Here is a 27980-nt window from a genome sequence, read left to right on the forward strand (position 1 = left end):
ATCTCAAAAGAAAATTAAAACGGGAGACCGCGGATAAAATAGGAAATAGCGTCCCCTTCACTTCCGGAGTGCAATGGTCCCATTTCCAAATAAGGTATGAGACTGTCAGTGGTCCGTCCCCGACCCTTTCTGTTTGTTGCAGCGAGGTCCTTCTCCAGAATTTGGTAAAAACTGAGCTTTGCTGAAGTAATTAAAGACACAAGTTCTGCAGCAAGTGATGGCAAAGCGGGGCGTCATCACGACTTTATTCAGCCTGTCTTTACCTCCACGGCAGAGGCTCCGCCGAACCCCTGAGACCTACTCATCAAACCTCTGGGGTTCGATCGAACCCAGGTTAAGAACCACTGCTCTACAGTGTCTACATAGTGTTATGTTATCATCCCACAAATAGAAACTAGAAAAGCAGATGTTTCCAGAAAAGCACAAGCCAACTTCATGGTTAATTTTCTAACCACTAAATACAAGTTCCTCTGATTATGTCTCAGTCTTGTTCTGTCATTTTTGGATTTAGTGATGTTGGGTTTTGTTGGGGGATTTGGAAATCCTTGTGTCTGCCTGTTTGGTTGCAGTTTTCCCCTTCAACCTAACCACACTGTAACACCTTGAGACCAATCCAGGACCCCGAGGCCCTGGAGGACGACCCAGAGAGTGAGATGAGCCCCCGGTTACACGCCAGCACAGCATACACCCGACAGTTGTGAGAACCGGAGGGGGGTCAGAGCATGGAGATGTTGGAGAGACCAAGAGTGAGTGTGTTTATTTAAGTTTTTCTTCTCCTGACTCAGACAGAGAGCAGACTACAGAGGATAATGAGAAACAGATCTTTGGTGGAGAGGAAGAGGAGGGAGGGGAGAAGAGACGACAGAGACTTGGTCAAGGGGGAGAACAAAAATCAAGACGAAGTAAAAAAAGAAAATGGGGAGGAGAGGGAAGAGTGACAGCCAAAAAAGGGGGGTTGTTGCGTTCATCGCCACAGGAAATAGGCCCTCTTATGTTCACTAACTGACAGTTAACACTGCAGCCCTGGTGGCCATGCAGCTGGTCTACAAATGGAGGTATGAGAGACTAAGCAGCTCCCCGTGCCTCCTGGTCATGATTAGAATAACAATCATTCTGCTTTTAACCCAAATATCTGGAAAAACTTCCAATTCTGACGCAAAATTTAGCCGCCAAATGGAAAAGAGCAGCTATGATGATGGGAAAAAACCGGATTACTAGACTGTATGAAGAGAATGTGAAGTAAATGTGACAGAAAGAAAACCCAGAAGGAGGCAGAGGAGGGAGGCTGGAGGTTGGGCAGGGGGGGATTCATGACTGACACATACAGAGTCCTATGGGGAATGAGTAACGGAGCAGCCGGGGCTGGGAAACCCACCCAAAGGCAATTAAGGGTAAAGGACGACAAAAATATTTGATGAACTTTTTTCTTCTCTCTCTGCCTCAAACGGGACAGAGGAAGGAGTCGTGGGATCTCGATGGAACTGGGATTAAAGACCGATGCTTACTGGGAGTTTTGCTGATTTTTCTTTAAGGATGATTTAAAGCTAACCGCGAAGCATCCGGTTGGATAAACTTGCAAATAAAGCGAGAAGAAGCAGCAGAAACTTTTTTTTTGGAGGGGGTCCGAAGCAAAACCCCGAAGAAGAAGAAGAGGAGAAAGAAAAAGAAGGGGGATGGATAGTTTTTGCGCAATGACGCGCTGATGGGAGAAAGCTAAAACTTCTTGGAAAACCTCTGGGAAAGTTTTTTTTAATTACTATTATTTTGTTTTCGTGGCGCCCTTTAAGGAGTCGCAGGAGACTGAGATCGGATCTCTGGGTCCTGATCCGGAGGACGATGGGGGCCGCGCCGGGCTCGGGCTGGGAGGAGGGCGAGTTCGAGTTCAAGCTGGTGTTTGAGGAGGACCCGCCTCAGCGGCAGATCCAGGGGCCGTCCCCGGCGCGCACAGCCGAGCCGGAGAGCTCCGTCGGCGGGGAAGAGGAAAGTGATGGCGCCCTGTTGCGGCTGGACTCCAGCAACCTCGGTTAGAGTCATAATTTCAGTTCAGGCTGCAGATAAAGAAGCTGGAACCTTTCTTAATGCATGGGAACGTTTATGCATGTTTGTGTAGTTGCATGATCCACGGTAATGACGGCCTCCATCCATATGCATCCGCTAATGTGGTGTGTGTTTGTGTTTCAGGCTGCATGCGTGCCTGTTTCCCTGGGTGAATTCTCACAGCGGCTTTGTTTTTTGGTTTGGTATGCATCTGCGTGCATATCTCGCCGTTTCCCTGTTTGTTGTGCGCATTTGCGCGCGTGTGCATGTGTTTGGACATGTGTGCGTGCGGCCCCAGACTCAATGTGTTTCTAATCAGCTGTGCGTGTGAGCAAAGTTAACAGCTGCCATCTGGGAAGGAACCTCAACCTCTGTGTGTACTGAGCGCACCTCCCTTCTTTCGCTCGGCCTCCATCTCCCTCTCATTTTTAACCGCAAAACTCTCACAAACACGCATCGTATCCAATCGTTTGTTTCACGCCCACACTGGCATTTAGTTGGATTACCAAACCCCAGGCATGAATGTGCAACTGCAGGAGAAGTTCAGGAGAGATGCACCAAGCTAGGAGATCAGATTCAGCTGATTTTTGCTTCTATTTTTCTTCGATCTGCCACTTATTGAAGAATAAACTTTTCTCTTCTTTATATTAAATTACATTCTAGGTCATAAATGCACAAAAATCACCGTTTTTCACTTTTATTTTCAGTTGGAGGCACACTTTGATGCATGCATAAATGTTTAAGTGTAACATCTTTATGTTAGGTTAAGTTTCACCATTTTTGCATGCTATATACAAACAAAGCAGAAGAAAGGAGACAATGCTCTGAAATGTAAAGCTTTTTCACTTTTGAAGGCAAATATACAAAGTACTAATATTCTTTCAAATTGTTAACCCAAAGGTCTTTAGAGGAGAGGAAGAGAAGGACAATAGAAATATAATTTATTGTCTCACATTGGGGAAATTTAGGTATAACAGCTGCAAAGTGACAGGCAATTGAGGCATGTATGTTCACACAAAAATAAAGGTATAAAAATATAAAACAATTTAGCTTAATATACTGTACAGTATTTTTATAACATAAAATACTGCAAAGTTATGAAAAATGGCATTCTCCAATCCAAGGAATGAGAAACTGGGTAGGAAAATTGTATATATTTTTTTATTTGTAAAAATATGCATGTATATTTGTGAATGAAAACAACAACAGAGTATCAACAATATGTGAAAATGAAACAACAGAGATGAGCAAATACCAGCAGGAATGTTGTTTAAATTGAGTAAAACTGCATAAATATCAGCAGGATGTTGGTAGCAGTGATAGAGTCTAACATCTTCTGGGAGGAAGGATCTACGATAACGCTCTTTTGTCCACCAAGGATGAAGCAGTTTGTCACTAAAGAAGCTCTCCAGTTCAGCAACAGCTTCTCACATGGAGTGGGACACATTGTCAAAAAAATAATCTTATTAATAAAAAATATAACCCCGATTTATTGAGCCCGCTGTATTCCTAATTCAACTCAAACTACGTCTGCTGAAAATGGAGCAACTGAATTATTTTAACCCTAAGTATTTTCCAAAACAGACCCAAAAGCCAAAACATTAATGATAAAAATGATTCACTGACAAAAGATCAGAAACCTGCCTGTTTTGTTTTAAGGTACACTGTTAAAAATGGCAGTGGAATTTACTCAAAAACTATGTAAAATCACAACAGAAAAAATTGTAAAGTAGAAAACAAATGTTTTATTTCACAGAAACCTTTGTAACAAAATGTTTTTGTTGTTTTTACAGCAATTATATATGAGCATAATAAAATTTAGTTGGTTAAAATTACAAATGTGGTAAAAACTGAAAAATATTCAGGTAGTAGAAAAACTACAGTTTTATTAATTGTTTTTGAAAAAATGGAACTTATAAATAATGTAAAATTAACATTAAAATTGTTGTAGACTTAAAAGTTTATTAATGTAATTCAGCTGTGGTTTAAATCACTGTAAATTAATCTACATATTATTTTATTAGTAGAGTTTGTTACTTAATATCTGTCATTTTTACAGAAAATGCTTTTAACCACAGCTGCCAGAGTTTTCTGTAAAAACTACACTTTTTTACAGCGTACTCTTCTATTCTGATCAGGAAGTCACTGAAAAATCAGTTTCTCACCTTTTCGGGTTTTTTTTTAGATATATCAAAACAAAATCTTCAACTATTTATTTGTGTCTAAATTTGTTATGCCAGGAGTGTCCAAACCTTTTGCCATTAGGTCGGCACTTTTTAAAAAAAAATTAAAACTGAAAATATTTATTTCTGAAAACATTTCCTGTTTTTCTTTATCTCTCCAATAATATTCTAAATAGATGATATTTTAAAAAAAAAAGTAAAGTAGTCTAACTGTTATAGAAATAGCATCTGGCACAGTTGCTGCATTGAATAACAAGTAAATATTTTCCAAAACTTTTCTCGTTTTTTATTTTTTGGCAAAGGTTTGGCAGCACTTGCTAGATTTACCAAAATGTAATAAATAAAATCAGAAACATTGTTAATAAAATAAAAAAGCCTTATCTTGTACCAAAATAAATGTTTAAGAAGATTTTATTTGTCTATAAAAATCTCAAATTAATCGCTCCATTCTTGAATTGTGAAACGAGGAGCCAAACAAAATCATCCAGGGGGCCACAAATGGCCCCTGGGCCACACTTTGGGACTATTTAGGGACAGATACTCTGTGAATCTGCATGGTTGTGCATTTAGCACTGTTGTCTTGCAGGAATAAATACAGATAATTTTTTAATTAATTTGTTTATTCTTGAATTAAAAATTAATACCTTTATCAAATAAGCTTCTCTTTTATGTGTTATAGCCTTCAGAAAGTAACTTAATCAGAACCTTAAGTTGGTATAAGTCCAGAAAAAAATGATTGGTTTATCTGTTGTAATTAGAGAAAATCTTCATTTAAGTTAAAAAGTTTCATGTTTTAGAGGTTTAAAGTCTTCATTCTTCTTCTCTACTCATGCTAAATTTATTTAAACTTCTCATAAGGAAGCCATATTTAATCATTTATTGGTGCCACATTTTTTATTCTTCAGTTCAATTTTAAATTAAGCATCAGTGCTATTTCTCATAATCAGTTTCTTTAGCAACATTAACCGAAGATGCAGACATCTTGAAATAAAACATCGATCTATTAAAAAAACACATGCATACTTGTGGGTAGCAGTAAGAAATCTTTAATTCAAGACCTCAGCATGTTTATTCCTCCTGCCAATAAATTTTAACAAGTGAATTCACACTTCAAAGACAAATTTATTTCACATATGGAGCGAAGTCCCTTAGATGTCGGGAATGAAACAGGAATGAAAAGTTTGTGGTTCATACGTTACTTTATCCTCTCGACGCATCTGTTCAACATACAGGATGCAAACTAACGTCAAACAAAAATGAGCTGCTGCACAATTAAACGTGACAATTTAAGGGAATTTACAGCAACAACATGGAGCTTTTACTGGATTATTATTTTAACATTATATTTTATTATACTATACCATTTCCTTTTGGTATGTTTGATGTCACTCAGCAGCAGATGCAAATTCAGACAGAACTTCTGCAAAACTGCAGAAACCAAAATATCTGACTTCAAAAAGTAAATATGAAAATGCAAAATCTAAATTATGTATATCTTCTATTTGGATTGTGATGGATAATCTGGAGGAATTGAGATTATTGTTTCAGGAAGTACCAAATCTCTTTTGGACACTAGAGATGGAAATAACATTTTATTTCACATGTTTAAGTTTGGAGTCATAATCTCTGAGCAGATAAATTTATCGATGCACCAATCAAACCGATAACCATTTCCATTTTTGAGCTCTAATCTGCTGGTTTAAGTGTTAATTTATTCAATTTTTCTTAAGGACTATTACACATAAAACAGAAACATGTTTTTTTAACAGAGGTATGTAGTTTATATGTAGTTTTATACGACTTTATGCATCAAATCATATTCCTTTAACACTGATGTGACTTTCAATATACATAAAAAACTGAATCAAAGGACTTTAGTAGACTTTGATGCTCTAAAAATACATCTTATTATTAGAATATTTACTCTCTATTTGCTGGAGTTGCACTGATCATCACCAAGTTCAAATTTTTGCTGTTTCTGATTGTTTTCTTCTTTGCTGTAGATTATAACATATAAAAATGTGATGCAGATTTTTTTTGGACAGAGGAAATAGTTTTGAATCTATCTCTAAAATAAACAGTGACATGTTTATCCCCATGAAGACATATGAATCTAACAGAAAAGAAGAGTGCATCAAGTACTTGATGTATTTTCTGTATTTTAAAGACAGAAAATTACGTCATTTCTTAGTTTTTTGGTACTTTTGGTACCAAAAAACTAAGAAATTTGTTACTGATACCAAATATCATTACCAATCGGTATCAGCCAGTTTTGTTCCCTTATTTTGGTTCATCTCTATCTATTTTATCTTTTAGTTCACATTCTTGTTCAGAGTTTGGTGCCACACATAAATACCAATGTGAGAATGAGTGAAGCAAATGGAAATGTGAGAGATGTGATGGAGGAGAAATCGGCCTGTTCTGATCTCCAGTTGACTGATTGGTGCATCTCCATCAATTATTTCTCAAACTTCAAACTTTTATTTGTTTACCTTCTCCTTTTATGACATTTTACATCTAAAAACTTGATTTCTGAAAAGCTCTCACTGCATTTTTGTTAATGCCACAGTCCTCCTGCATATTAGGGGTTCATTGCACAAATCCTGGCCTATGCTTTCTAAATATCTCATACTTTGTGATCTCTCAAGGGGGCTGTAACTCTCAGGTTGGGGGTATACATTGCTTTAAAAAAATCAGTTATTAAGATCTTTTGTACTTTAGAATAGCTTTTTTACTGTGTTCAATAAGTGTTAGGTAAGCTTTCGAGGCTCATAAACTTTACTGGTCTGCACACACACATACGCCCAGATCTAAAACAAAAAGTTGCCTCAGTACAGCAGCTTTAATCACTTGGAAATATTTCTTTTGCCAGGAAACATTTGAAGAGATTTTTTTTAAAACCCTAACTCGTAATTTGTTGGCGGTTTCAGTTGTGTGTCCACGTTGCCCAAAATTTGCCTGCATGGCTCACCGCCATCGTTGCACAACAATGATCAGATGGAGCCTCGCTCATTACAGAAAAACCGCTGCGATGCTCCGTGTGGGAGACGGGAATTACGTGTGGCCCCACGCGGCTGTGGCCTTGTTTGGGTGGCTGTTTGAAATGAAACTGAAAAAACTTTTGGTGATTACATGCATAAGAAAATGTCTTTTAGTGCCGGTTATAAAAACTAGCTGCTTGGTATGCAGCTGTTAATAAGGAACGAATGAGTTTGTCATCATTTTGGTCGTGACGCCATTTTTTTCATGCTCAAAAAGACTATTTTTAATAGAAAGTATAACTTGGACCTTTAACCCCTCCAAAAAATCTATAGTAGCTCTTAAAATTGCACACATTCCCATTGAAGTGTTTGGTTTTATTATATAAAAAATGCCCTTCTCACCCTCCGCGGGTGGTCTCTCTCATCCTCTGAGCTCGGGTCCTCTACCAGAGGCCTGGGAGCTTGAGGGTTCCTCCAGTATCTTGGCTGGGCCTAGAACTGCTTCTGGACTGAGATGTCTGATGTTGTTCCTGGGATCTGTTGTAGCCACTGCTCCAGTTTGGGGGTGACTATATATATAATATATACTTTAGAGCTTTTTCTACACCTATTATACCTTAAAATGCTTTAATGCGAAAAGTGGAAGCCATCTTGGCTCTACTGCAGAAGCTAACATCAACAGTTTTCCTTATTTACGCTCTTAGGGGTTCAACCAATCAGCGCCAAGGAAAAATGAATGGTGGTCCTGGATTGGCTGATTTGCAAAGTTGCGAAATCTTTGCTGGACAAATGTAAAATTGTTAACTGATCTCATATTTCACTTGATTTTGTTGACCTTTGATAACCTGGAAACATTTATTAATATGTTTAAACCGATTGCAGCACAAACAAAAAATGTTGCTGCACAAATGTAGCACAGCTGATGGACACCTTATTTTGTTTGATTTTGTAAATGTGGACTGGCGAGTTGACTGTTGATAACCTCCAAACATTTAAACATTTATTAATATCTTAAATGAAATGCAGCACAAACAAAAAATTTGCAGCACAAATGTTTGATTTGGAAAAGTTGGAGGGGATAACTTCACTTCATCACATTCTGTTACTGTTTTCATATTTTCACTCACCTCAATAAAAACACAGAATTGCATCCCCACATCATGATGGCACCACCACCATGTTTTCTTGTGGGTTTTGGTGTTTTGTTGGTGATGTTCTGTGTTGTTTTTGTGTCAAATATACCTTTTGGATTTGTGGCCCAAAATTAAAGTTTGGTTTCACCAAAACACATTGTTTAATAAAGTTGTAATCTGGCCTGAATGTTTTCTTTGAAAGAAAAAGATTTTTATTTACTACTTCAGAAAACAGACACTTATGAAACACAATCAGTTCATTTGTATCCTCAGATCAAAAGGATCTTGTTAAGAAAATGCATCAATCAAGATGAAATATCCACTATTTCATCTTGGTTGACTTTTCCTGAGCATCTAGCAAATGAAAGGCCATAACGATGCACAAAGTACGTAGCTAAAAGAAACAGGTCAAGGTTCGTAAACCCACATACAGTTCATGTCCGAATAATAACATAAAACACTTTAAAAAATGTTTATTGAAAGTAAAATATTATTGCAGTGTTTCTTTTAAAAAGCTAGCTTAATTTTTTCTTTTTAAAAAAATAACCTCTCAGCACAAACCACAAGTTTGAAAAACTCATTTTGACCTGGCGATTGTTTGGTTTATGTCATTATACTGAGGTTTATTTCACCAGATGGTGGTTCAATTAGAAAGGTCTAGGTAGTCGTTTATCTGTCTTTGAATAACTTATAAGATCATGTTGTTCTCATAAAAACTGCTGTAAAATCAAAAATAGCTGGAATGAACCCCACTTGAATGTTACAGGCTAATTTTCTTAATCCATAAAAACAATAAAAGGATTGAGTGACCTGTTATCACAGAAAAATCAGCTGCATTATTTTAATAAAAAAATAAATCCAGCCTATGATATTGATATAATTGTAATAAAACAGGCTAAGCAGTTTAGTCCACTGCTTTTGTTGGCTTGCTTTAAAAAGCCCCAGTGGGTGTGTTTTCCATACGGCAACAATTACTGCAAATTGAGGGAAACTAATGTGTAATAAATGATAAAGGCATGTTCATGTAGAAAAATGAATCTTAATTATATCAGTAATTCTGTTTACAAGAGTTTGATTGAAATTTAATGCGTCCTTTTTTAAATAATCTCAAACCAAAACAACAGAAGTAAACCAGCACAAATATACAGACTGAGGTTTTGAGGAAAAAATAGAGGATACATATATAACAAAAGTTCACAGACTAAATTGAGTTTTATTCCCAGTGAAAACTAAAAAAAATGTCTGTAAACATGTGGAGGGCTATAAGTGACAAAATGTATTAATTGTTAAATAATTAATCGAATTTACCATTAAATAAATAAATGTTTGATACATTTAATACACAATAAATTCATTAAATATGTCAATAAATCACTAAATGCAAACATATAATTAAAGTCAAGGGACGAGGCTAACACTCTTCAACTCCGTTAGCCTAGCTTGATTCTTTGAAAATCATGGCGGATCTTTGGAAAACTTTTACTATTAGCAACAATGTAGCAGCAGGAAACTGTCTCCCAGACTATGTAGCGGAAAGAAGTTGAAGAATCGATTGTAAAACTGGTGGGGTTTAACTATAAGAATAAGCCCCGCCCACAGCCCCGCACCTCTGAATTAATGGACAAGAACAAGACCCATGAAATAATTAAATATGTATTTAATTATTTTTCTGCACCAGTTACTAAAAGTTTCCATTTTAATGATTTAATAACATCTAAAAAATTATAATTGTCTATTAAATAAATTATTTTAACATTTAATTAGACATTTATGTATCTAATGGTACATTTAAATACTGATTTAAGGATGCATTTATTTATTTTTGTCACTTTTGGTCCTCCAAACCATATTTTTTCCCATATATTCAGCCTCACAGTTCATTTTTTTCAATCACTCATTCAGGAACAGATACCCACATTCAGAGCTGGCCCAAGGCGTATGCGAGTTAAGCAGCTGCTTAGGGCCCTAACACCACTTGGGGGCTCCCAAGAGCATTGTTTGATTTAATTTTGCAGTGTTTGCATGTTTTGTTCATTTTACACATCTGTTCCAAATTTTAAAAACAAAAGACATTAAACTTGTTTACTGTAAATTCAGTGTTACTTTTAAATAGTTAAATTTATATTCCACACTTAAATATCACTTTGTATTTCAAACTGCAAATTAATTAGAGCGTCTTTACTTTAGGGTGAAAATAAAAGGCCATAATAACACCGGTATGTGGTAAGCTAATTACAAATGACACTAATAAAAGTAGGTATATGATGAAGTATCTGGTGTTGACATGTTGGTAAAAGTGGCCCCCAAATCAAGATCTGCTCAGGGCCTCATAAAGGTTTTGGCCAGCCCTGATCACATTTATTTAATTTTGTCCCTTTTGGTCTTCCAAGCCACATTTTTTCCTTATATTCAACCTCACAGCTCTTTTTTTTTTTTTTCATTCATTCAGGTACGGACAACCACTTAGCCACTGCTCATGCAGGACACTCAATCAACATCCCCAGCCCGCCACCCTCGTCCAATCAGAGGGCAGGGATGCATTCGCCGCCTCCCCGACGGGCCGCAGTCAGAGAGTTCAGCGGCACCTATGAGAGCCTGCCGGCCCGCTCTGTTCAGGTGAGACGAAGACAGTTCATGACTCACTAAACTAAACTTTTTAACTGGTTTGCTTTCCTTAGGGCTCCACACTCTGTTTATAGTGTTTAAGATTTTTGTCTAACTTTTATTGAGATTTATAGCTGAGAATAGGAAACTAAGGCTAAAAATTACACAATCTCTTCAAAAATAGACAATTCCAGATTGGAAAAACGTTGCTTGGTATGATGAGTTCATAAATCAGCAGATTTTAGGGTCAAATGTCACCGTACACCTTGAAAGCATGACTCCACCCCAAAATTTATCCAAGCACTTAAAAAAAATGTCTGGAAAATGAGTCGTTTCAAAAACTTCCCAGTTACCTGGCAACCCAAGCGGAACTTTAGCCCCGTTACTTAGCAACCAAAGCAGAGTTCCAGCATGTTTGGTCAGCTGGTTTTCCAGCAGCCATATGCTGTACAATGGCTGCTGGAAAAGACGAGTGTTTTGTCGTTGACTTACCTTCTAGAAACCACTTGCTGCATTCTTGTTGGTTGCACTGGAGGCTCTACTTCTGTTTTTCAAACATGTAATTGCACATCTGCTTGCAGTCGTTTTCTTGTGCGATTGTAAATGTTGAGTAGCCAGCAGCAGCTTATTTGGATTTAAAGTGACAAGAGGCCCTAAAGCAACTCAAAATAGGCATAACTGATCAGTGAATGCTGTCTAGCTTTATTCTTAATTTATGTGACTTTTTAAAAATATATATATATTAAAGGGAGTTTATAGGGGAACACATTTCATTGGCCAGTTTTCTTTTTCTAAGCAGTTATTTCAGTTTTCAAAGCATTAAGAGCAGAAATATTCTAAAATATGTACTGTTACATAGTATGATGCCTCTGCCATCATTGCTTACATACACACTCTCTCTCTCTCTCTCTCACTCACACACACACACACACACACAGTTAATAATGTTCATTCATTAAAACACAATATTTTCTGTCTTTTTATTTTCTGTGTCTTTTCACTCATGTAATGTACTGTACCATGTATTTTGAACTCTGATGTAAATTAAATTTCTTTAAAAAACAAACACTTATATATTTTTACATTCGTCCAGGTGTCGGAGTCCTGTGTGGTTGAGTGCCCCAGCATTCAGATCACCACCATTTCCCCGGAGGATGACCCGGCGCCACCCGTCCCCAGCTACTGGGACCTGGGCAGCGGCGGCGGCGGCTGGGATAGGGAGCGCCTTTACCTCCCCCTCCTGGACCCTTTCTCCTACCGTGACCGGTTCCCCGGCTCCCTCAGCCCCAGCCCCGCCTCCAGCCCGTCGTCCCGCGGCTGGCTCAGCCCCGCATCCAGCTGCGACTCCCTGCTGGTGGAGGAAGAGGAGCTCAACGAGGGCAATGTCGGTTTCGGACTCTCCCCGTCCTCCAGGCCCACTTCCCCAGGAGGAAAGAAGCGCAGGAACTCTCCTCTGGCGTCTCCCTGCATCTCACGGAGGAGCAGCTACTCAGAGGACCTGCAGGGATGCAACCTGGAGGGCGGAGAGTCTGCCTCGCAGTCGCAGGTGCTGCCTGGCAGCTGTGAACTCAACATCCCGCAGAAAACCAGGAAGACATCCCTGGAGCAGGTGGAAGTTCGGTTGTTTTATGAGAAAACAATTAGCAGTATTTCCATTAGCCATAAAATTGTGCAAATTGAAAGTATGAAAATAAATTTGCTTTATGCAAACATGTCAATTTCGAAATAACATGTTTTGTACTAAAACGGTTTTGCTCTAAAAATATAGAAAAAAAGAGGAATAAAGTTTCACCAAAAAAAGTCAGAAATTTTTCTTTAGATCAATCTTACAGATTTTTTTCAAACTCAGGGAAGCTTGAAAAGTCAAAAATTTCCCTGAAAAAAATCTGAAATTAATCTCAAATTTTTTTGAGAAAAGTATCAAAAGTTGAACATTTTTCACTTTTAAAGCTCAGAAATTTCCTGTTTTTCTTTGAGAGAATTTCTGAGGTCGATCTAAAAATTTCTAATTTTTTCTAGCAAATTTTTGATTTTTCAAATTCAGACTTCCTTGTTTTTTCTAGTAATTTTCTGAGATTAATCTCAAAGTTTCTGAGCTTTTTGGCAGAAATTCACTCCTCCCTTAATTTCCTTCCTAAACACAGTGGTCCTAATATGCCACAGTAAGCAACTGGGTTTCCATTTAATGATCAATTGCACAAATTACAACAAAAACACGCCAATAAAAAAAAAAAACTCCCTGTGAGTTTTAAAAGTCAAGAAATTTGCTAGAAAAAATTCTGAAATATTTGTGGCTCAAATTCTGATTGGCTGGTAAATGAAGAGAGCTGAAATATGAATTTATCTCATGTCACTGTAAATCCTGCCCTCATTTTTAATGACGTATTGTGTAAACAAACTTAATCGTGTTTGATTTTAATTTATTTAATGGAAACACCATAATTGCTTTTTTACATTAGCAGAATATAAACCAAGATATTTGTAGTGTAAATGCAGCCAATAAGAGCAGCTGTTAAACAGAGACGTGTTTCGCTGCAGTTGTCTCCCAGAGAAGTGGACCAGGAACCGGGTCTGGGCCGAAGCTCCCCCTGTCCGCTGCCGGAGACCCAGCAGCCCAGGAGAGAGCCACCGTCTCTGGGAATGGACTACCTCCCAGTTCCCCCTGCCCTGGCCTGGGGCAGAACCAGAGCCAGCGCCCACAGTCCTCTCTTCAGGCAGGAACACATTTTATATAAAAACCAGAGTGAGGGGTTCTGATGTCCTCTGTTCAAACTGAAAAACAACCAAAAGACACTTGAGAAGTGTGCCCACCCTGTATCAGCGTAGAGTTTCCAGAATTATTAAAATCTGATCTCAAATAGTCAAAATCAAACCATAAATTCTGCACCGCCACCCTGGAAAGGTCTCCAGTACATCAGAGGGCAAGAAAGAAACAAACAATCATGTACACGTTCTCACTCTTAAAGCTGCAGTACGCAAGTTTTAGAGGTGCACAGATTGCAGATTTCTGCCCGATCTCTTAAAAACCTCACTTGAAGATTCAGATTTTTGGCCAATAGCATTTTTTTTTGTCTGAAATGATGCTAAATGACCTGGTGGGCCAGTCTGTCAGTCAAACCTCTCAACCTTTTACTTAACAACTACTTACATTTGCTCACTTGCATTTACTTGAGTAACTTTTTGGGGAAAAAATACTTTTAGGAGTATTTTTACAACGCTGTACTTTTTAGTTTTTTTACTTGAGTAACTTTTTGGGAAAAATTTACTTCGACTCTTACTTGAGTAAAATTTCTGGATTTTCTACCCACTGAGTGAAAAACAGAGATGTTTTAACCAAAAATTCACCAGACACAGACACACATGTGCAGTTTTTGTTAAAGTTTCAGAAGTTTTTTATTGAAAGAAACTAATTTGGAAACGAGTTGTTTTGCCTGATTTTATTTATTTTGTTACTGATATGAATTATTGTAATTTTTGTCCTTAAAATACCAAGATTTCCACTTAACTTTACATTTTGGTCCATCTGTTTATGTTATTTTAAGTATTAAGTGATTGATAATTTGATCTCACTACTTGAGTAGACGTTTTTATCAAAACCAAAAATTTCTTGGATGTCTACTTTTTATTTTTACTTGAGTAAAAATATGTTAAAGTATGTAATCAGTGCACCCCTAGTAACTTTTATAAAAAAAAAAAGTGTGACAGTTCAAGACAAAAGATTGAGCTCCTGTGCCTTCTCCCATTTCTAACTGCAGATGTACACCACTCAGTCAGAAACAACCAGTCCTAATTTAAATCTTTTTATTAGCTTTATATCTCACACTGGGTGCTGTTATCTATGTTTTTCTCAGCTGTAAAGCATTAATCTTCTGTCCTTTAGGTCTAATGCTTTGCCTCCACTTGACTGGCCGCTCCCGTCCCAGTTTGACCAGTTTGAGCTGCGCATCGAGGTGCAACCCCGGCCACACCATCGAGCCCATTACGAGACGGAGGGCAGCAGAGGCGCCGTCAAAGCCGCACCAACTGGACATCCTGTTGTCAAGGTGCGACCGACGTTTCTCACTTTGCAGGAAATACATCTAACTGGGATTTTACTCCAGATTTGTTTTATTTAAACCAGAAGGGTCCAAACGAAAGTTCAAAGAACTCAAGTAATTTTCTTCTATTAAATGCAGAAATTCATGTGGCTTTTATTATTTTATCTGCTCAAATAATAAAGTAATTATTTACCTTAATAAAGTAAATAGTTAAATTAACTTTAAATTTCATATATAATTTATTAAAATTTGTTTACTTTATTAGATCTTATAAAGTACGTTTAATAAATTTACTTTATTAAATGTGATAAATTATATTTATCTTATGTACATTTATTTACTTTAAATAAAAGACATTTGAATATTTAAAAAGGTCTTTAGATGCAAAAAACTTACTTTTTTAGAATCTAAAATTTTGTTTATATTTTTTAGAATTTAAAAATATATTTTTATATATTCATATTTTTTATAAATTGCAAAAAATAGTTGTTGTTTTTTTAAGATTCAAAAATCTATTTTTCATCTAAATAGTCGACTTTTTATTGTCTAGAATCTTTTTTTTTACATTTTTCATATTTTCAGATTTTCCCCCCCCAAAATACCAGCAAATCAAATTTTTGCATCTAAAAAAAGGTTTTTAAGATGCAAATCATAAAAAATAGTCTGAGTTTATAATCCTATAATTATACAAAATAACAATAAATTCAAACTTTAGAATTTGAGTGAATAAGAAACTTATTTATTACCAAACATTTCCTTCTTGTAAATTTAGGATTTTATTTGCCACCAAAATTTGTAAACTAAAATAAATGAAAAATTATTATATTTGCTTTAAACTGTGGCAGGGGGCCACACAGAATTATCCAGAGGACCGCAAATGGCCCCCGTGCCGCACTTTGGCCACCCCCTTAAGCAGAACTTAAATTTTTTCCGGTGTTTTTGTGATAATGAAGCAAAGTCACATGTGTGTCTCCTGCTGCTCTCGTCACAGTGTGGTTTGTTTCTGTGTCCAGCTGTGCGGATACGTAGAGAGGAAGCCGCTGTCGCTGCAGGTCTTCGTCGGGACGGCTGACGACCGCTCGATCAGGCCTCATCCTTTCTACCAGATACACAGGTACAGACCAGCGTCAGCAACCAAACAACCAAACAAATGACTAAAACTGAAATAAACATTTTTTATTAGCTGAAATAAACAAAAACAGTGTTTGATGGAGAAAAACTATAACTAACTGGAACTATATCATGTATTTATAAAACTAACACATACTGAAGTTATATTATGTTTTATGAATCCATGTATTAGATGTGAAATAGATTCCCCCACCCCCAGACTAGAAGTTTATAACACCACTGAAGCTGGGAGAAAACGGCAAATACAATTTGTAGTTCAACAATAATTGAATCTATTTTTTGAAAATGGTATTCATTAACACAATCACAATAATTAATAAAAATGAACAAAGGTATGAAAAACTATAACTAATAAAAACTAAGCTAAGCCTAAACAATAAAACTATATTCAACTACTAAAAACTAGCAAACACACTCTAAAAACTAACTGAGTTTGACAAACAAAGAGTCACAATGAAATGAAACTAAACTATGATGAAAAACCCCAAAGAGAACAAATTTATCTCCATGCTTCTTTTTCAATTAATTAAATCTAAACCTCCTCACAAGATGCATCATCTGACTGCAGCTTTAAATGCAGCGTAACGAATCGTTTTCTGCCGCCAGGAAATATCTCCTCCCATTTTCTCTCAGCTCTAAATACAAACATCAGACTCGGATAAATAATATCAGGATGAATTCAGGACATCACAGCTACAATTCAAGCTCATTTGAGATTTTTTAAAACGTCTAAGTAGGACAAGTACTGGTTGTTTTTAATAAAAGTATACTTATTGTTTAGTTGGATTACAAATATTTAGAAAGCCAGAATAAACATGTGAACAGTAATGAAGTACCTGAGGCTTTGCTGCAGAAATAATTTAATTTATGATCATTTATGGATCCAGGCGTTAAAGTGATGAAGAAGAAATTTACTTTTTAACGAATATGTGATACTACATGTTTACGTCACATTTTATCTGACTTTTATGTCATGGACGTCAGACATCTGTCATAATTCTGGTGCATGTTAATCTAGAAATGTTACAGGAAAATATACATTCAACTACAATGAAAGATTAACTTATTTTATATGTCTTTAAAAGGTATTTTGGTCTAATTTCTAGTGAAAATATATTAGTAGATTTGGAAAAAGACAAAACTAACTTACAAGTAACTTTTCAGCAAGATAAAGGAGCTTGTTTTAAGTCAATTAATCTTTAATATTGATGAAAAACTTCTTGTTCCAATGGCAAATAATTTCACTTTTATCAAGACATTTTGACCATGTTATAAGTTAAATAATCTGCCAGTGGAACCAGCACTAATTGACTTAAAACGAGCTCCTATATCATTATGAAAAGTTACTTGGAAGTTAGTTTTGTCTTATTTCAAGTGTACTAAGATATTTGCACTAGAAACTAGACCAAAAATACTTGGTAAAATATGTATTTTAGCAGTGATGTCATTTAGTTTAAAGGCAATTCTACCAAAGACTAAATAAGATTCATGTAAACTTCTGAATTTACGGCTTTTGTTTCCTCATGGGTTCTACTTTGCAAGATGTTTAAGACAAATTTTTGGAAATTTCACTGGCAGATTATAACATGAGAAAATTGCCTTGTTATAAGTGAAATAATCTGTCTATGAAACTAGTATGTTTTTAAATAATAAATATTAAGGAATTATTGACTTCAAACAAGCTCTTTTATCTTGCTGAAAAGTTATTTGTAAGTTAGTTTTGTTTTATTTCAAGCGAAATAACATATTTGTGCTAAAAACAAGACCAAAAATGTCTTGTCTCTTAAAATGTTGTGTTTTTGCAGTGATTTTCCACCTCTAACATGTAAAAAAAAAAGAGTATTTTCATTTGTTTTTTTGATATTTGTCAAATGAATGTTCAAAGGGAAACAGATAATTGAAATATCTTGGGTAAGGTGATGTACCCGACATTCTTTGGAGTTTTTGGACTCTTAATTTTAAATGTTTCTCATTGTGTAGGGTGACCGGGAAGATGGTCGGAACAGCCAGCCATGAAAGCGTCCAGGCAGGGACCAAACTGTTGGACATCCCGCTTAACCCAGAGAACAACATGACCGCCCTGTGAGTACAAATTGAAGCCTTTAAATCTGGTTTGTGTTGCTGTTTCAAATCTTTTAGCCCACTTCATGTTGTCAGGCAGGTTATGTTTAAGATTTCTTTATTCTTCATGACTGTCAGCAGTGGTGCACATCGATAACTAAAAAGTTAGTTGCTCAAACCCAAAAGCACTAATAATTAGCATTAGTTATGCTAAAGCTAAAGTGCTTTTCCAGTATGGTATTTAGCAGAAGCTAAAGCTAATACCCAACTCACCAACTGTTACAACAGTATATTCCCCTAAACAGAATAAAATCTGTTATTGCATGTCTACCTGCACAGAAAGTGATTCTTTGGAACAGATTTTTCACTTCTGGTTTCAGTTTTTAGTTGTTGAGTTTTGCTAACTGTTGCTAATTTTGCCTAACTGAACACAGGAGCAGGCCTTCGGTCAGAGAGCATATCGGTAGATTTTAAACTGTTTACTACATCTTTAATACAGAATAAATGTCTGCAATGGACCACAAGTGGACAACTTTAGGAGAAGAGAAGGAACTACAGTACTGCGTACAACCACTTCAAAATAAGAGCATGAATATGAACATCTAACTACTTAACCAAAACTTCAACACAGATGCTGAACTTTATTCAAATGAAAGCTTCTAAAACAGCCATGTACAGTATCACTTCAGAGTTTAGGGGAAAAAAACAGTTACATAGGGGAACTAAGTGCGTTAAGTGTTTTCACGGTTAGCTAAGGCGCTAGATGAAAAATTAGCTACGGTATTAGCATATTAGCTGAAGCGTGCCCACCACTATCTGTCAGAAACCAAGCCCAGATGAAAAACTGAAATTAAGCTAAGCTTTTCAAATGAAATCTGGTTAATCAAAGCTAATTTATTGTTTAATAAGGGTGCAATTACTTTTCCATAAGTAAACAACATAAGCTAAGTTGTTTTGGACAGACTTTTCTTCTCACTTCAAATTTAAAACTGCATTTAGCTTCTGAGACTTAAAAAAATATTTATATCTGCCTTGATTTGCTCAAATTTAGCAAAATTTTAGTGCCTGATTTTTGTGTTGCTGCTCAACATTTGGACTTAATCTGCTGCTTCTGAGTTTTTTTTTTAACTTATATCTTTCTCTAAAGAGTACAGTCCAAAAATATTTTCTGCATTTCTGTTAAGATATTCCAAAACCTCAATTGTCCACATTTGAAGAAAGATGATTGTAAAAGTTTAAATCCTATTTTTTCTCTTATGTCTGAATTTCCTTACCTATAAAAGAAGTTAAAATTGTCTTTTTTAAATTTCTTTGTTTTATTTTTTCAATTTATGTGAAGATGCTGTCAAGATATTTTTATCGTGATGAAAATAAACATAAGATCGTTTATGAAGGTTTGAAGTTTCTTCTACTTCAGAAAACATTTAACAACTTTGTTTTTCAGCATCGACTGCGCTGGAATTCTGAAACTGAGAAACTCCGACATCGAGCTGCGAAAAGGCGAAACGGACGTCGGGAGGAAAAACACTCGCGTGCGTCTGGTGTTTCGTACTCACCTCCCTGTAGCGCCCCCTGTGGGCCCTCCTGGGCGCGTCCTGGCTCTGCAGGTCGCCTCTTTGCCTATTGAATGCTGTAAGACGCTGCACAAAATTCAACTGAATTTAAAACTTTGTTGTAATTCAACGAGAGGCCAACGTTTGTCCGTTTGCCGCTTCAGCTCAGCGGTCGGCCCAGGAGCTTCCTGTCATCGAGTCCGTCAGCGTCACGTCCTGCTCGGTGGAGGGAGGCGAGGAGCTGCTGCTGAGCGGTACCAACTTCCTGCCGATCTCCAGAGTCCTCTTCATGGAGAGAGGCACCGGTATGAGTTTGACACCAACCCAAAATTACGTAGAGTCAGAAAACATTATGAAATAAAATTAAATAAATAAGCAAATACACCCTGGGCTATTTTGTACACAGTCAAATGTTAAGCTAGCCTTAAGGTAATCACATATCTTAAATTTTGTCGTGGCTGGACTATTTAATCTCAAATATTCAATGTAGATTTTTTTTCTTGCCGGACTTTTCTGTCAGGCAAAAGTTTCAGTCGCACCCAGACATCTTCATTACGTTCTGCGACTCAAGCTTATTGAGGCTACCGCTAATTAGCTGCTAATCCTTAGCTAGCTGGCTAGGTGTAGATTATCACTTTGCTCACCTCTGTTGCTATCCTGTACGATGCTACGTGCAATTTGAGCTAAAAAGCTTGCACTTGAGCTATACAAAATATGCTATTTTCCTTTCTTTCCTTTTTTCTTTTTTTTTTCTTTTATTGTAAAGCAGGGGTTCAATTTAATTTATAGTGGTTATAGAAATATCTTTAAAAGTGTTTGTGAAACCTGCAGAAGCCCTGAAATCATCTATTTAAAGTTCTCAATAATTATAATTTCTGCAATTATTGTATATTCCTCATCATTCAGGATTTGATGTCACTCAATCTGAATGTGACACTTGGTGTTTGATCTCATTGGTAGATATATCTGGACATCAATATGCATAGTAATGATGCAATGCTACTTTAAAAAATCAATCTTAGTTTTTTGTTTTTTAATTAAATAATAACTGGAGGGAATATAACTTTCGACAAACCATTTAAAAGTACTCCTACTTCTGCTATGAAGTTATTCTTTATTTGTCTATTATATTTTGGATTTATTACAATTGTACTATTGTTGTTTACATTTATATTTGTAAGAACCCCTCAAAAACGAGATGCTACATTTAAAAGTTTATCCGTGAAACAAATATTAAAAAAAAACAATATTCTTTACCTTTGGCATTAAAGCATATTTTCCGTGAATTTATGATCCCAAAAATGTGGATTTAATATTTTATTCTAAAGACAGACTAAAATTATTACTTGCTGTATTTGTTGATGTTGAGTACAGATATACTCAGTGAGATGTTTATTGGATTAAAAATCTTTATGTTTCAGGCCTCTAAGTTATTTTTGTTGTTTTTTCATCAATCCCAAGCTTTTTTAATTAAATGTATTTTACCAAATATAAAGTTTCTCTTTGCTCTGGCACATCAGATGGGAAACTACAGTGGGAGGAGGAGGCGCATGTTGACCGGGACAACAGCAACGAGGTAATTTTACGACTCTCATTCAGTTTAAATGTCTGTTGATGATCCATCCAGGGAATACTTTTATATTTATGTCGTTATAGATTTGAATATAAGCAACAGAAATGTGGATACATAAAATAAAAGACAATCTGATACCATCAGGTTTGCCATCTTGATTGCTAGCTTGCAACATTTTGTGGAAAAATAGCAGACTGGGTGGTGAACTTAGGACTTTCTTGCTTCAAGGCAGCAATGCCACCTCTTTACACCACTTTGCAGTGCATAAATAGTGATAAATTGACCCAGTAATTATTGCAATAAATGATAATATTGTTGTCTTGTGATTATTTTCAAGTAGTATATTGATAATGGCTTTATAATGCAAGTTCCAGACCAATAATCTTTAGTTTTGTGACAAAAACACTGGAACTGGAAATTAAAAAATCGATAACCAAAACAATAAATAAAATGAAAATAGAAACCAAATACAATCATAACCAGATTGATTATAATGTCTCTATAAACAAAATTCCCCTAAAAATAATAATCATCAGTATGAAAATTGTTGTGCTATTATTTGTGGTTTACATGGTATATCATCAAACTTCTGACTTTTGGGTGTTTGGGTGGTTTTTAATTTGAATTACCTTGAGAGAATTTGGACAAAGCTTAAAAGTGTCTCCAAACCATTTTTAATAAAACACTAACACGATTTGTGTGCATTATTTCTAATAAAGTGAAAGAAACTTTAATTTGAGAACTAATAAATAAATAAATAATGAGGTCGAATTGAGAAACTACAATGCAAAAATAAATTAAAATATCAAGAGGGAATCTGACACTAGAGCATTGATCTGATACTGATACTGATCTGGTATCGATATTATTGGTAATCTGTATCGATCTGCCCACATTTTGCAGAAAATCCACACCACATGTCACTTTTAAAAGCGAGTGTAAATGCATTCTTTACTGGTTCAGTTCTTCATGTGTCCATACTGGCTTTTAGCAGCAAATTTGTGTCTGAAACAATAGTTTAACTATTAAGCAGTAGGTAGAAAAGCATGAAATCAGATCTATAAAACTAAATCACAGCACAGCCTCAGTGGTTGAGCCTCTGCCAACATGGAGTCTAATGTGCCCAGATTAGCCTGTTAAAATCGTTCTTTTGTTTGCTGAAAGCGCCACATCTGTAGGAACTAAATGGATAAAACAGGCAAAACTATTAACAAAATGTTGTTTAAAAATTAGTCACTCGCATTTCAGTCCATTCTTTTCCCTCTAATGGAAATGTACCAAGAAGACAGAAAGGATGTGCTTATGTCCAAAAATGTTTATACTTTTATGATATTTAGTTAGTTTTTAATTATAGACACTCAAGATTGATTTATGTATTTGTATAGATACACTTAACTCCAGTTTATTCAGTGTGTGTAACTATCTGTTTTCAGGTATATACATACATGCATACACAGCTGAAACCAGATATTTACATACACTGAATAAACTGAAGGTAAGTATATACAAATGTAGGTCAACTTTTGAATTTGTGGAAACTTTCAAGAAAATATCTCTGAAAAAAATTCTCAAAAAATTTTAAAATTAGCAAATAGAAATAACTTTGGTAATTCTAAATAAGCTGAAATAAAAAAAAGTTTGGTTTAATTTAATTTCAGACAGCAAGAAAAAAATGTGTCTGTGTCTTTTTATGTAGCGAATGTAAATATCTGGTTTCAACTGTCGTCAGGCTTTAATCTTACACTTTAAAACTTTCATTCAATATGTTTAAGGTTTATTCTCTGTATTAGTTATATATTTGAACAGCGTATCATAATGCGTAGCTACATATGTGTGTATTTGTTGCTGCAGTGTTTGCTGTGTGTGAGGGTTCCTGCCTACAGCGACCTTTCTGTCAGTCGGCCCGTGTCCGTCAGTCTGTACGTCTCCAACGGGAAGAGGAAGCGCAGCAGCACGCACTGCTTCAAGTACCTTCCTGGTGAGCGTCTCGCGGCCTTATTACCTCATCGTAACTTCACTAACGCTCCATTAATTAAGTAGAGACGCACTGACCGATATTCATATTGGTGACAATATGTCCGATCAATAAGGGCCGATCTATTCAGTCTAATTCCACGCTTTGTCCTCCTTTTTGCGTTACATTTAGAACTCGTAATTGCATTTGAGTGAAGGTTCGTTGCAGTTTGTTTTTTCAGTCTCGGTTTATTTATTATTTATCTCACATTGGCTGTTATACTAGTAATTACACTGTCAGCTGTTTTTTTCTGCTGTACAATGGCTGCTGGAATAGATAAGTGTTTGTTTTTCACTTTATATGCAGAAACCACTATTATTGTTGGTTGTCCAGAAGGCCCCATTTCTGCTTTTCAAAGATGTATGGTTGTGTAATTGTGTATCTGTTTGCATCCATTTTCACATGCAATTCTAAATTTTGAGTTGGTGGGCGTGGCCAGCAGTTTATTTCAATTTAAAGTGACAGGAACCCCTAAAACAGCTCAAAATAGGCAGAAATTACCAATCTAAAATCTCGTTATCTAAGAATTATTTTGTGGATAAATGTGATGAACATGTTTTGTATGGACAGAGGGCTTTACAGAGACCTATTTTCAAGTCTGGACAAGTGAGAAAAACTGAAAATTTTGTATGGGAAAAAAGTGAGTGTTCATATTTAGTTTTCTAAGATGGAAAAATCTAATTTTCGACTTTTTTACATGATGATCTTTATTTTAAGTCACATCAAAACTTTATTTTTTTCTCCATCTGATGAATCTTGTTTGTTCTTAAGTCACACTCACTCAAACATCACGCCACTTCCTTTCTGGCCTCCAGATCCTTTTACATCTACTTGAATCAATTGATCAATTGATTAGAAGAATCTGTTTTAAATTTAGGATGAACCAGCCCAGATATCTCCAATTGTTAAAAATGTTTCCTGATTTAAATTTGTCCAGATCCTGGCAGGAAACGTCTGGAGTTTTAAAGTGGGATATTTGTAGGAACGCTGCCTTCTGCTTAATGTGTGCTGGCAAGACGGAATTAGGTCTTTTTCTATGGTTGATTTACTTTGTTAAAAGTTCTTGGAATATTAAAATGTATTTTAAAAGTTGCTGCAGGAATGGTTAGGAGTGCAAAGTAATGCTAATTTAATAACAATTATATATATATATATATATATATATATATATATATATATATATATATATATATATATATATATCAGCAAAAGGTGAATTTACATCAAGACTTTTTACACACTTTAACTAGAGGTGAAAATAATTTTGTTGGTGAAAAAAACAAACATCTCCTATGTTTGTGTGGTTCTTGCAGAAAATAGCTAAATCAGTAACGTTTATATTCCTGTTTTCTCTCATTACAATTTGTATGTTTGTAACAACATACAAGGCAGTCATCGTGCTTTGTTTCTCCTGTTTCTGTGCAGTACAAATTTGAGTTTTGCAAGTTTAATGGTTACAATCTTTACCTCATTCTGCATATTTGAGATTATTTGCAGCCATGTGGATTAATAAAGCTGATAAAGTATGTGTTAACTTTATGTCTTACATTTAACATTTACTATCAAACCAGGTTAATAAAAGCATATATTTTACTAAACTTTAAAGGGAAGTTATTATGTAAAATTCACTTTTTGCATGTTTTTCTACACAACTTCTTTTTAAAATGCTTTAAAAAAAGACCCAGCTGTTTTTTGGCAATAGGTTAATGATTTGTGGTGTCTGGAAAATTTGTCTTTTCAAACACCTCTCTAATGTTGAGCCACATTTGACGGGCAGTGTGCCGTCACCTAGCAACCACAGCTAAGCCCATCGCCGTTACCTAGCAACCAGAGCGGAGTTCCAGCACCTGGTTTTACCGCTTTATGTGCCGTCCAATGGCTGCTGGAAAAGACAAGTGTTTTGTTGTTGACTTAACCATCCAGTAACCACTTTCTGCATTCCTGTTGGCTGTGCAGGAGGCTCCACTTCTGCTTCTCAAAGATGTAAGGTTGTATAACTGTACATCTGTTTGCAGCCATTTACAACTTTAATTTCTTCAATTAGTGCAAAGGAGTTTAACAGCCAATGTAAAATAATTAATAAGGAAACTGAAATTGACAAAGCAATAGGTTGACTACCTTGGTTAAACCTGTAAAAAATAAAATACAACAAATCTTCTTTCAGATGATTCAGAAAGTGCAGTTAGGACTTCTAAATATAAAGTAAAATAAATAATAAAGCTTTACTTTGATCAGAGCAGAAAGTATAGAATTAGACTGAATAGATCTAAATAGATAGGGTGCATTGTCACTGATCCCCTATCTATTTTGGGGCTGATACAGATAGCTCCATTTTAACCTGGTAATGATGAAAAACCCAGGATAAATCTAAATATTATGTGAATTAGATAATTTCCGTCTGTTTTCCTCTCAGTTATGTTTAAAGAAGAGGATCCCTTGCTGTCCCGTCCCTCTGTTCCCCCTCTGGACGGGGGAACTGTGTGTCCGCCCAGAATGGACAGGGGCTTCCACGTGTCGGACGACCGCGGCCTCGGCTTCCACCTCCCCCCCTACCCCTCCACCTACTCCCCTCCCTGCCCGACCATGAGCTACCAAGAGGAGTACTGCCCCAAACCCGACAGCACCGTGGAGGAGCCAGGCGGGTCCAGGGCGCCTCTGTCTGAGCGTAACCCCAGCTTTGAGAACCTGGAGCTGGGCTTCACCGAACTGCTCCCCCCTCTGTATCCACGCGGTCCTCAGCCTCCGTCCCCGTCTCCTTCCCCGTGGCTGGACTCTCCCTATCTGTCCTCTTCGCCCTCTCCGTCCCACTCCTCCTCTCTCAGCCCGTTCCCCACTGAAAGCCCCCTGGCCAACTCCCCGCTGCCTCCGATCCCCACCTCGCCTTTCCCTCAGTACTCCACCTATCCTCAGGAGCTGTGTCCCTCGCCTCCGTCCAACCCTTACCAGGACGCCTGTTCGGCGCCGTACTCCCACTACGAGGGCTGGGAACCTCAGGGAAGGATGCTGGGTACGAGTCACGGGGGAGACGGGGACGCCAAGAACCAGGAGTGTCCACTGGAGTTCACCAGCTCGGCCTCTATGCACCACATTACCTTTGAAGAAGGTGAGGCAGCTATAAGAGACAACAAGAACATTTATGAAGATCTGACCAGAATCAGGGGTACTGCTGCTCAAAATTAGCAACAGTGCTAAATTTAAACCAAATGTAGTGACTAGCATCTGTAGCATCACAATCATGTTGATTAACATGGATGTAGTCCATTCAGCTAAATGCAGCTAATACAGGAAAAATGAGCTAAAATACCTATTTATGTGTTTGGTCACTAGATTACAGAGCCACCTAGTGGACATGGGGAAGAAATTATTTTGCGTTACCTCGCAATAAACTAGCAAATACGCCCTAATCTGTTTTGTATACATTCAGAAATGTCGATTTGAAATTGCAAATACATACTTAAAGAGCACTTAAAGAGCTGCAGCCTCTTTGATGCAGAAAATCAGTTTATTCACTTATTTGTGTTTATTTGTGTAAAGTTGAGATGGAACTGCACATCTTTATTAACCATTCAGACTACCAACACAACAAAACACAATCAAAACAGTCAGTCATGACATTACCCCGTACTCACAGGGTAATAAACAGAAACTGCTTTTGCATTTTGCACATAGCTTTGTGGTGCATAAAACTTCACATACTTCACAAACAAGATTTTAACATACATGGAAAAAACCTACTAAAGCCCTATATTATACAGAAAATATGGTGGACACCGTAAGAAAGACTTTCAGTATTCAATTATGCCGCATGAACTGATCAGTACATTATTGCGAGGGAACGCAAAAGAAAAAAAATCCTCCATGTGCCATAGGGGGATCCATACTAGATTGTTTGTAGGTTTTTCTATTATAAATATAAACAATCAACCTCAAAAAGGTACCATAACGTTTTCACAACACACACAGAAAACAAACAGAACTAAAATTATTGAGATTAATCTGAAAATTTCCACCTAATTTTTGAAAATTTTTCAAAAAATTTTGAACATTTTTATAATTTACTCCTTTTTTTCCCTTTATCATCAATGAGCCTAATGCACCGTTATACTCGTCAGATGCAGCCACAGCTATTTATTGCTATTTTAACTGTTTTTAGTGGGTTTTATCTGTACATTCTGGCTCAACCCGCCCTTTGGAACATCTTGTTTGTGCCTAAAACGAAAATTAGTTTAACATCCCTGCTTTGGGATGTTTTATCACCCAATAGTCGGTTAGACTTGGTTTGATTAGGAACCAAAAGTGCAACATTTGTTACACACAATTCAGTTGGTAATTTTCCTCTCTTATTCTGTCTCCTCCATAGTGTCAGAGTTCATCGGGGAGGACATCCAGGCCTACCAGTCAGGCTCGCACATGAAAAACTAGTCCAGCCCGTGATGAACCCGGTTTGATGTTCAGCATCTTTTTAAATTCCCTTTGCACTTGGTATTAAGTTGGGATAACTGCAGTAGCACATAGCTGACAGGGGAATCTGGTGGGAAATGTATGCAATTTTATTCCAACCACTGTTTTATAAAAGGGAAACTGATGTTTTAAAATATCTGCCAAAATAAATTATATAAGAAACTACGCTGTGTGAGTCTGGTGTCTCTTTTGGATGTTTATTTGTAGCCTGA

At 36.5% G+C, this 27980-nt stretch overlaps 1 protein-coding gene across 1 annotated transcript; it reads left to right on the top strand.

Moving 5' to 3' along the window:
* Nucleotides 1-1353: 1353 nt before the first annotated feature.
* nfatc4 (nuclear factor of activated T cells 4) lies at nucleotides 1354-27933 on the top strand. The gene is made up of 13 exons (XM_014967459.2): nucleotides 1354-2023; nucleotides 10784-10950; nucleotides 12032-12547; nucleotides 13477-13652; nucleotides 14819-14981; nucleotides 15989-16089; nucleotides 18087-18188; nucleotides 19612-19799; nucleotides 19885-20025; nucleotides 21241-21296; nucleotides 23145-23271; nucleotides 25721-26410; nucleotides 27668-27933. The coding sequence occupies exons 1-13, from the start codon at nucleotides 1837-1839 to the stop codon at nucleotides 27727-27729; spliced, it is 2676 nt and encodes an 891-aa protein (XP_014822945.2). The 5' UTR covers nucleotides 1354-1836; the 3' UTR covers nucleotides 27730-27933.
* The last annotated feature ends 47 nt before the right edge of the window (nucleotides 27934-27980 follow it).

Source organism: Poecilia mexicana, unplaced genomic scaffold (assembly GCF_051168715.1).
Source record: "Poecilia mexicana isolate PSO_F unplaced genomic scaffold, ASM5116871v1 scaffold_17, whole genome shotgun sequence".
Classification (NCBI taxonomy): Eukaryota; Metazoa; Chordata; class Actinopteri; order Cyprinodontiformes; family Poeciliidae; genus Poecilia; species Poecilia mexicana.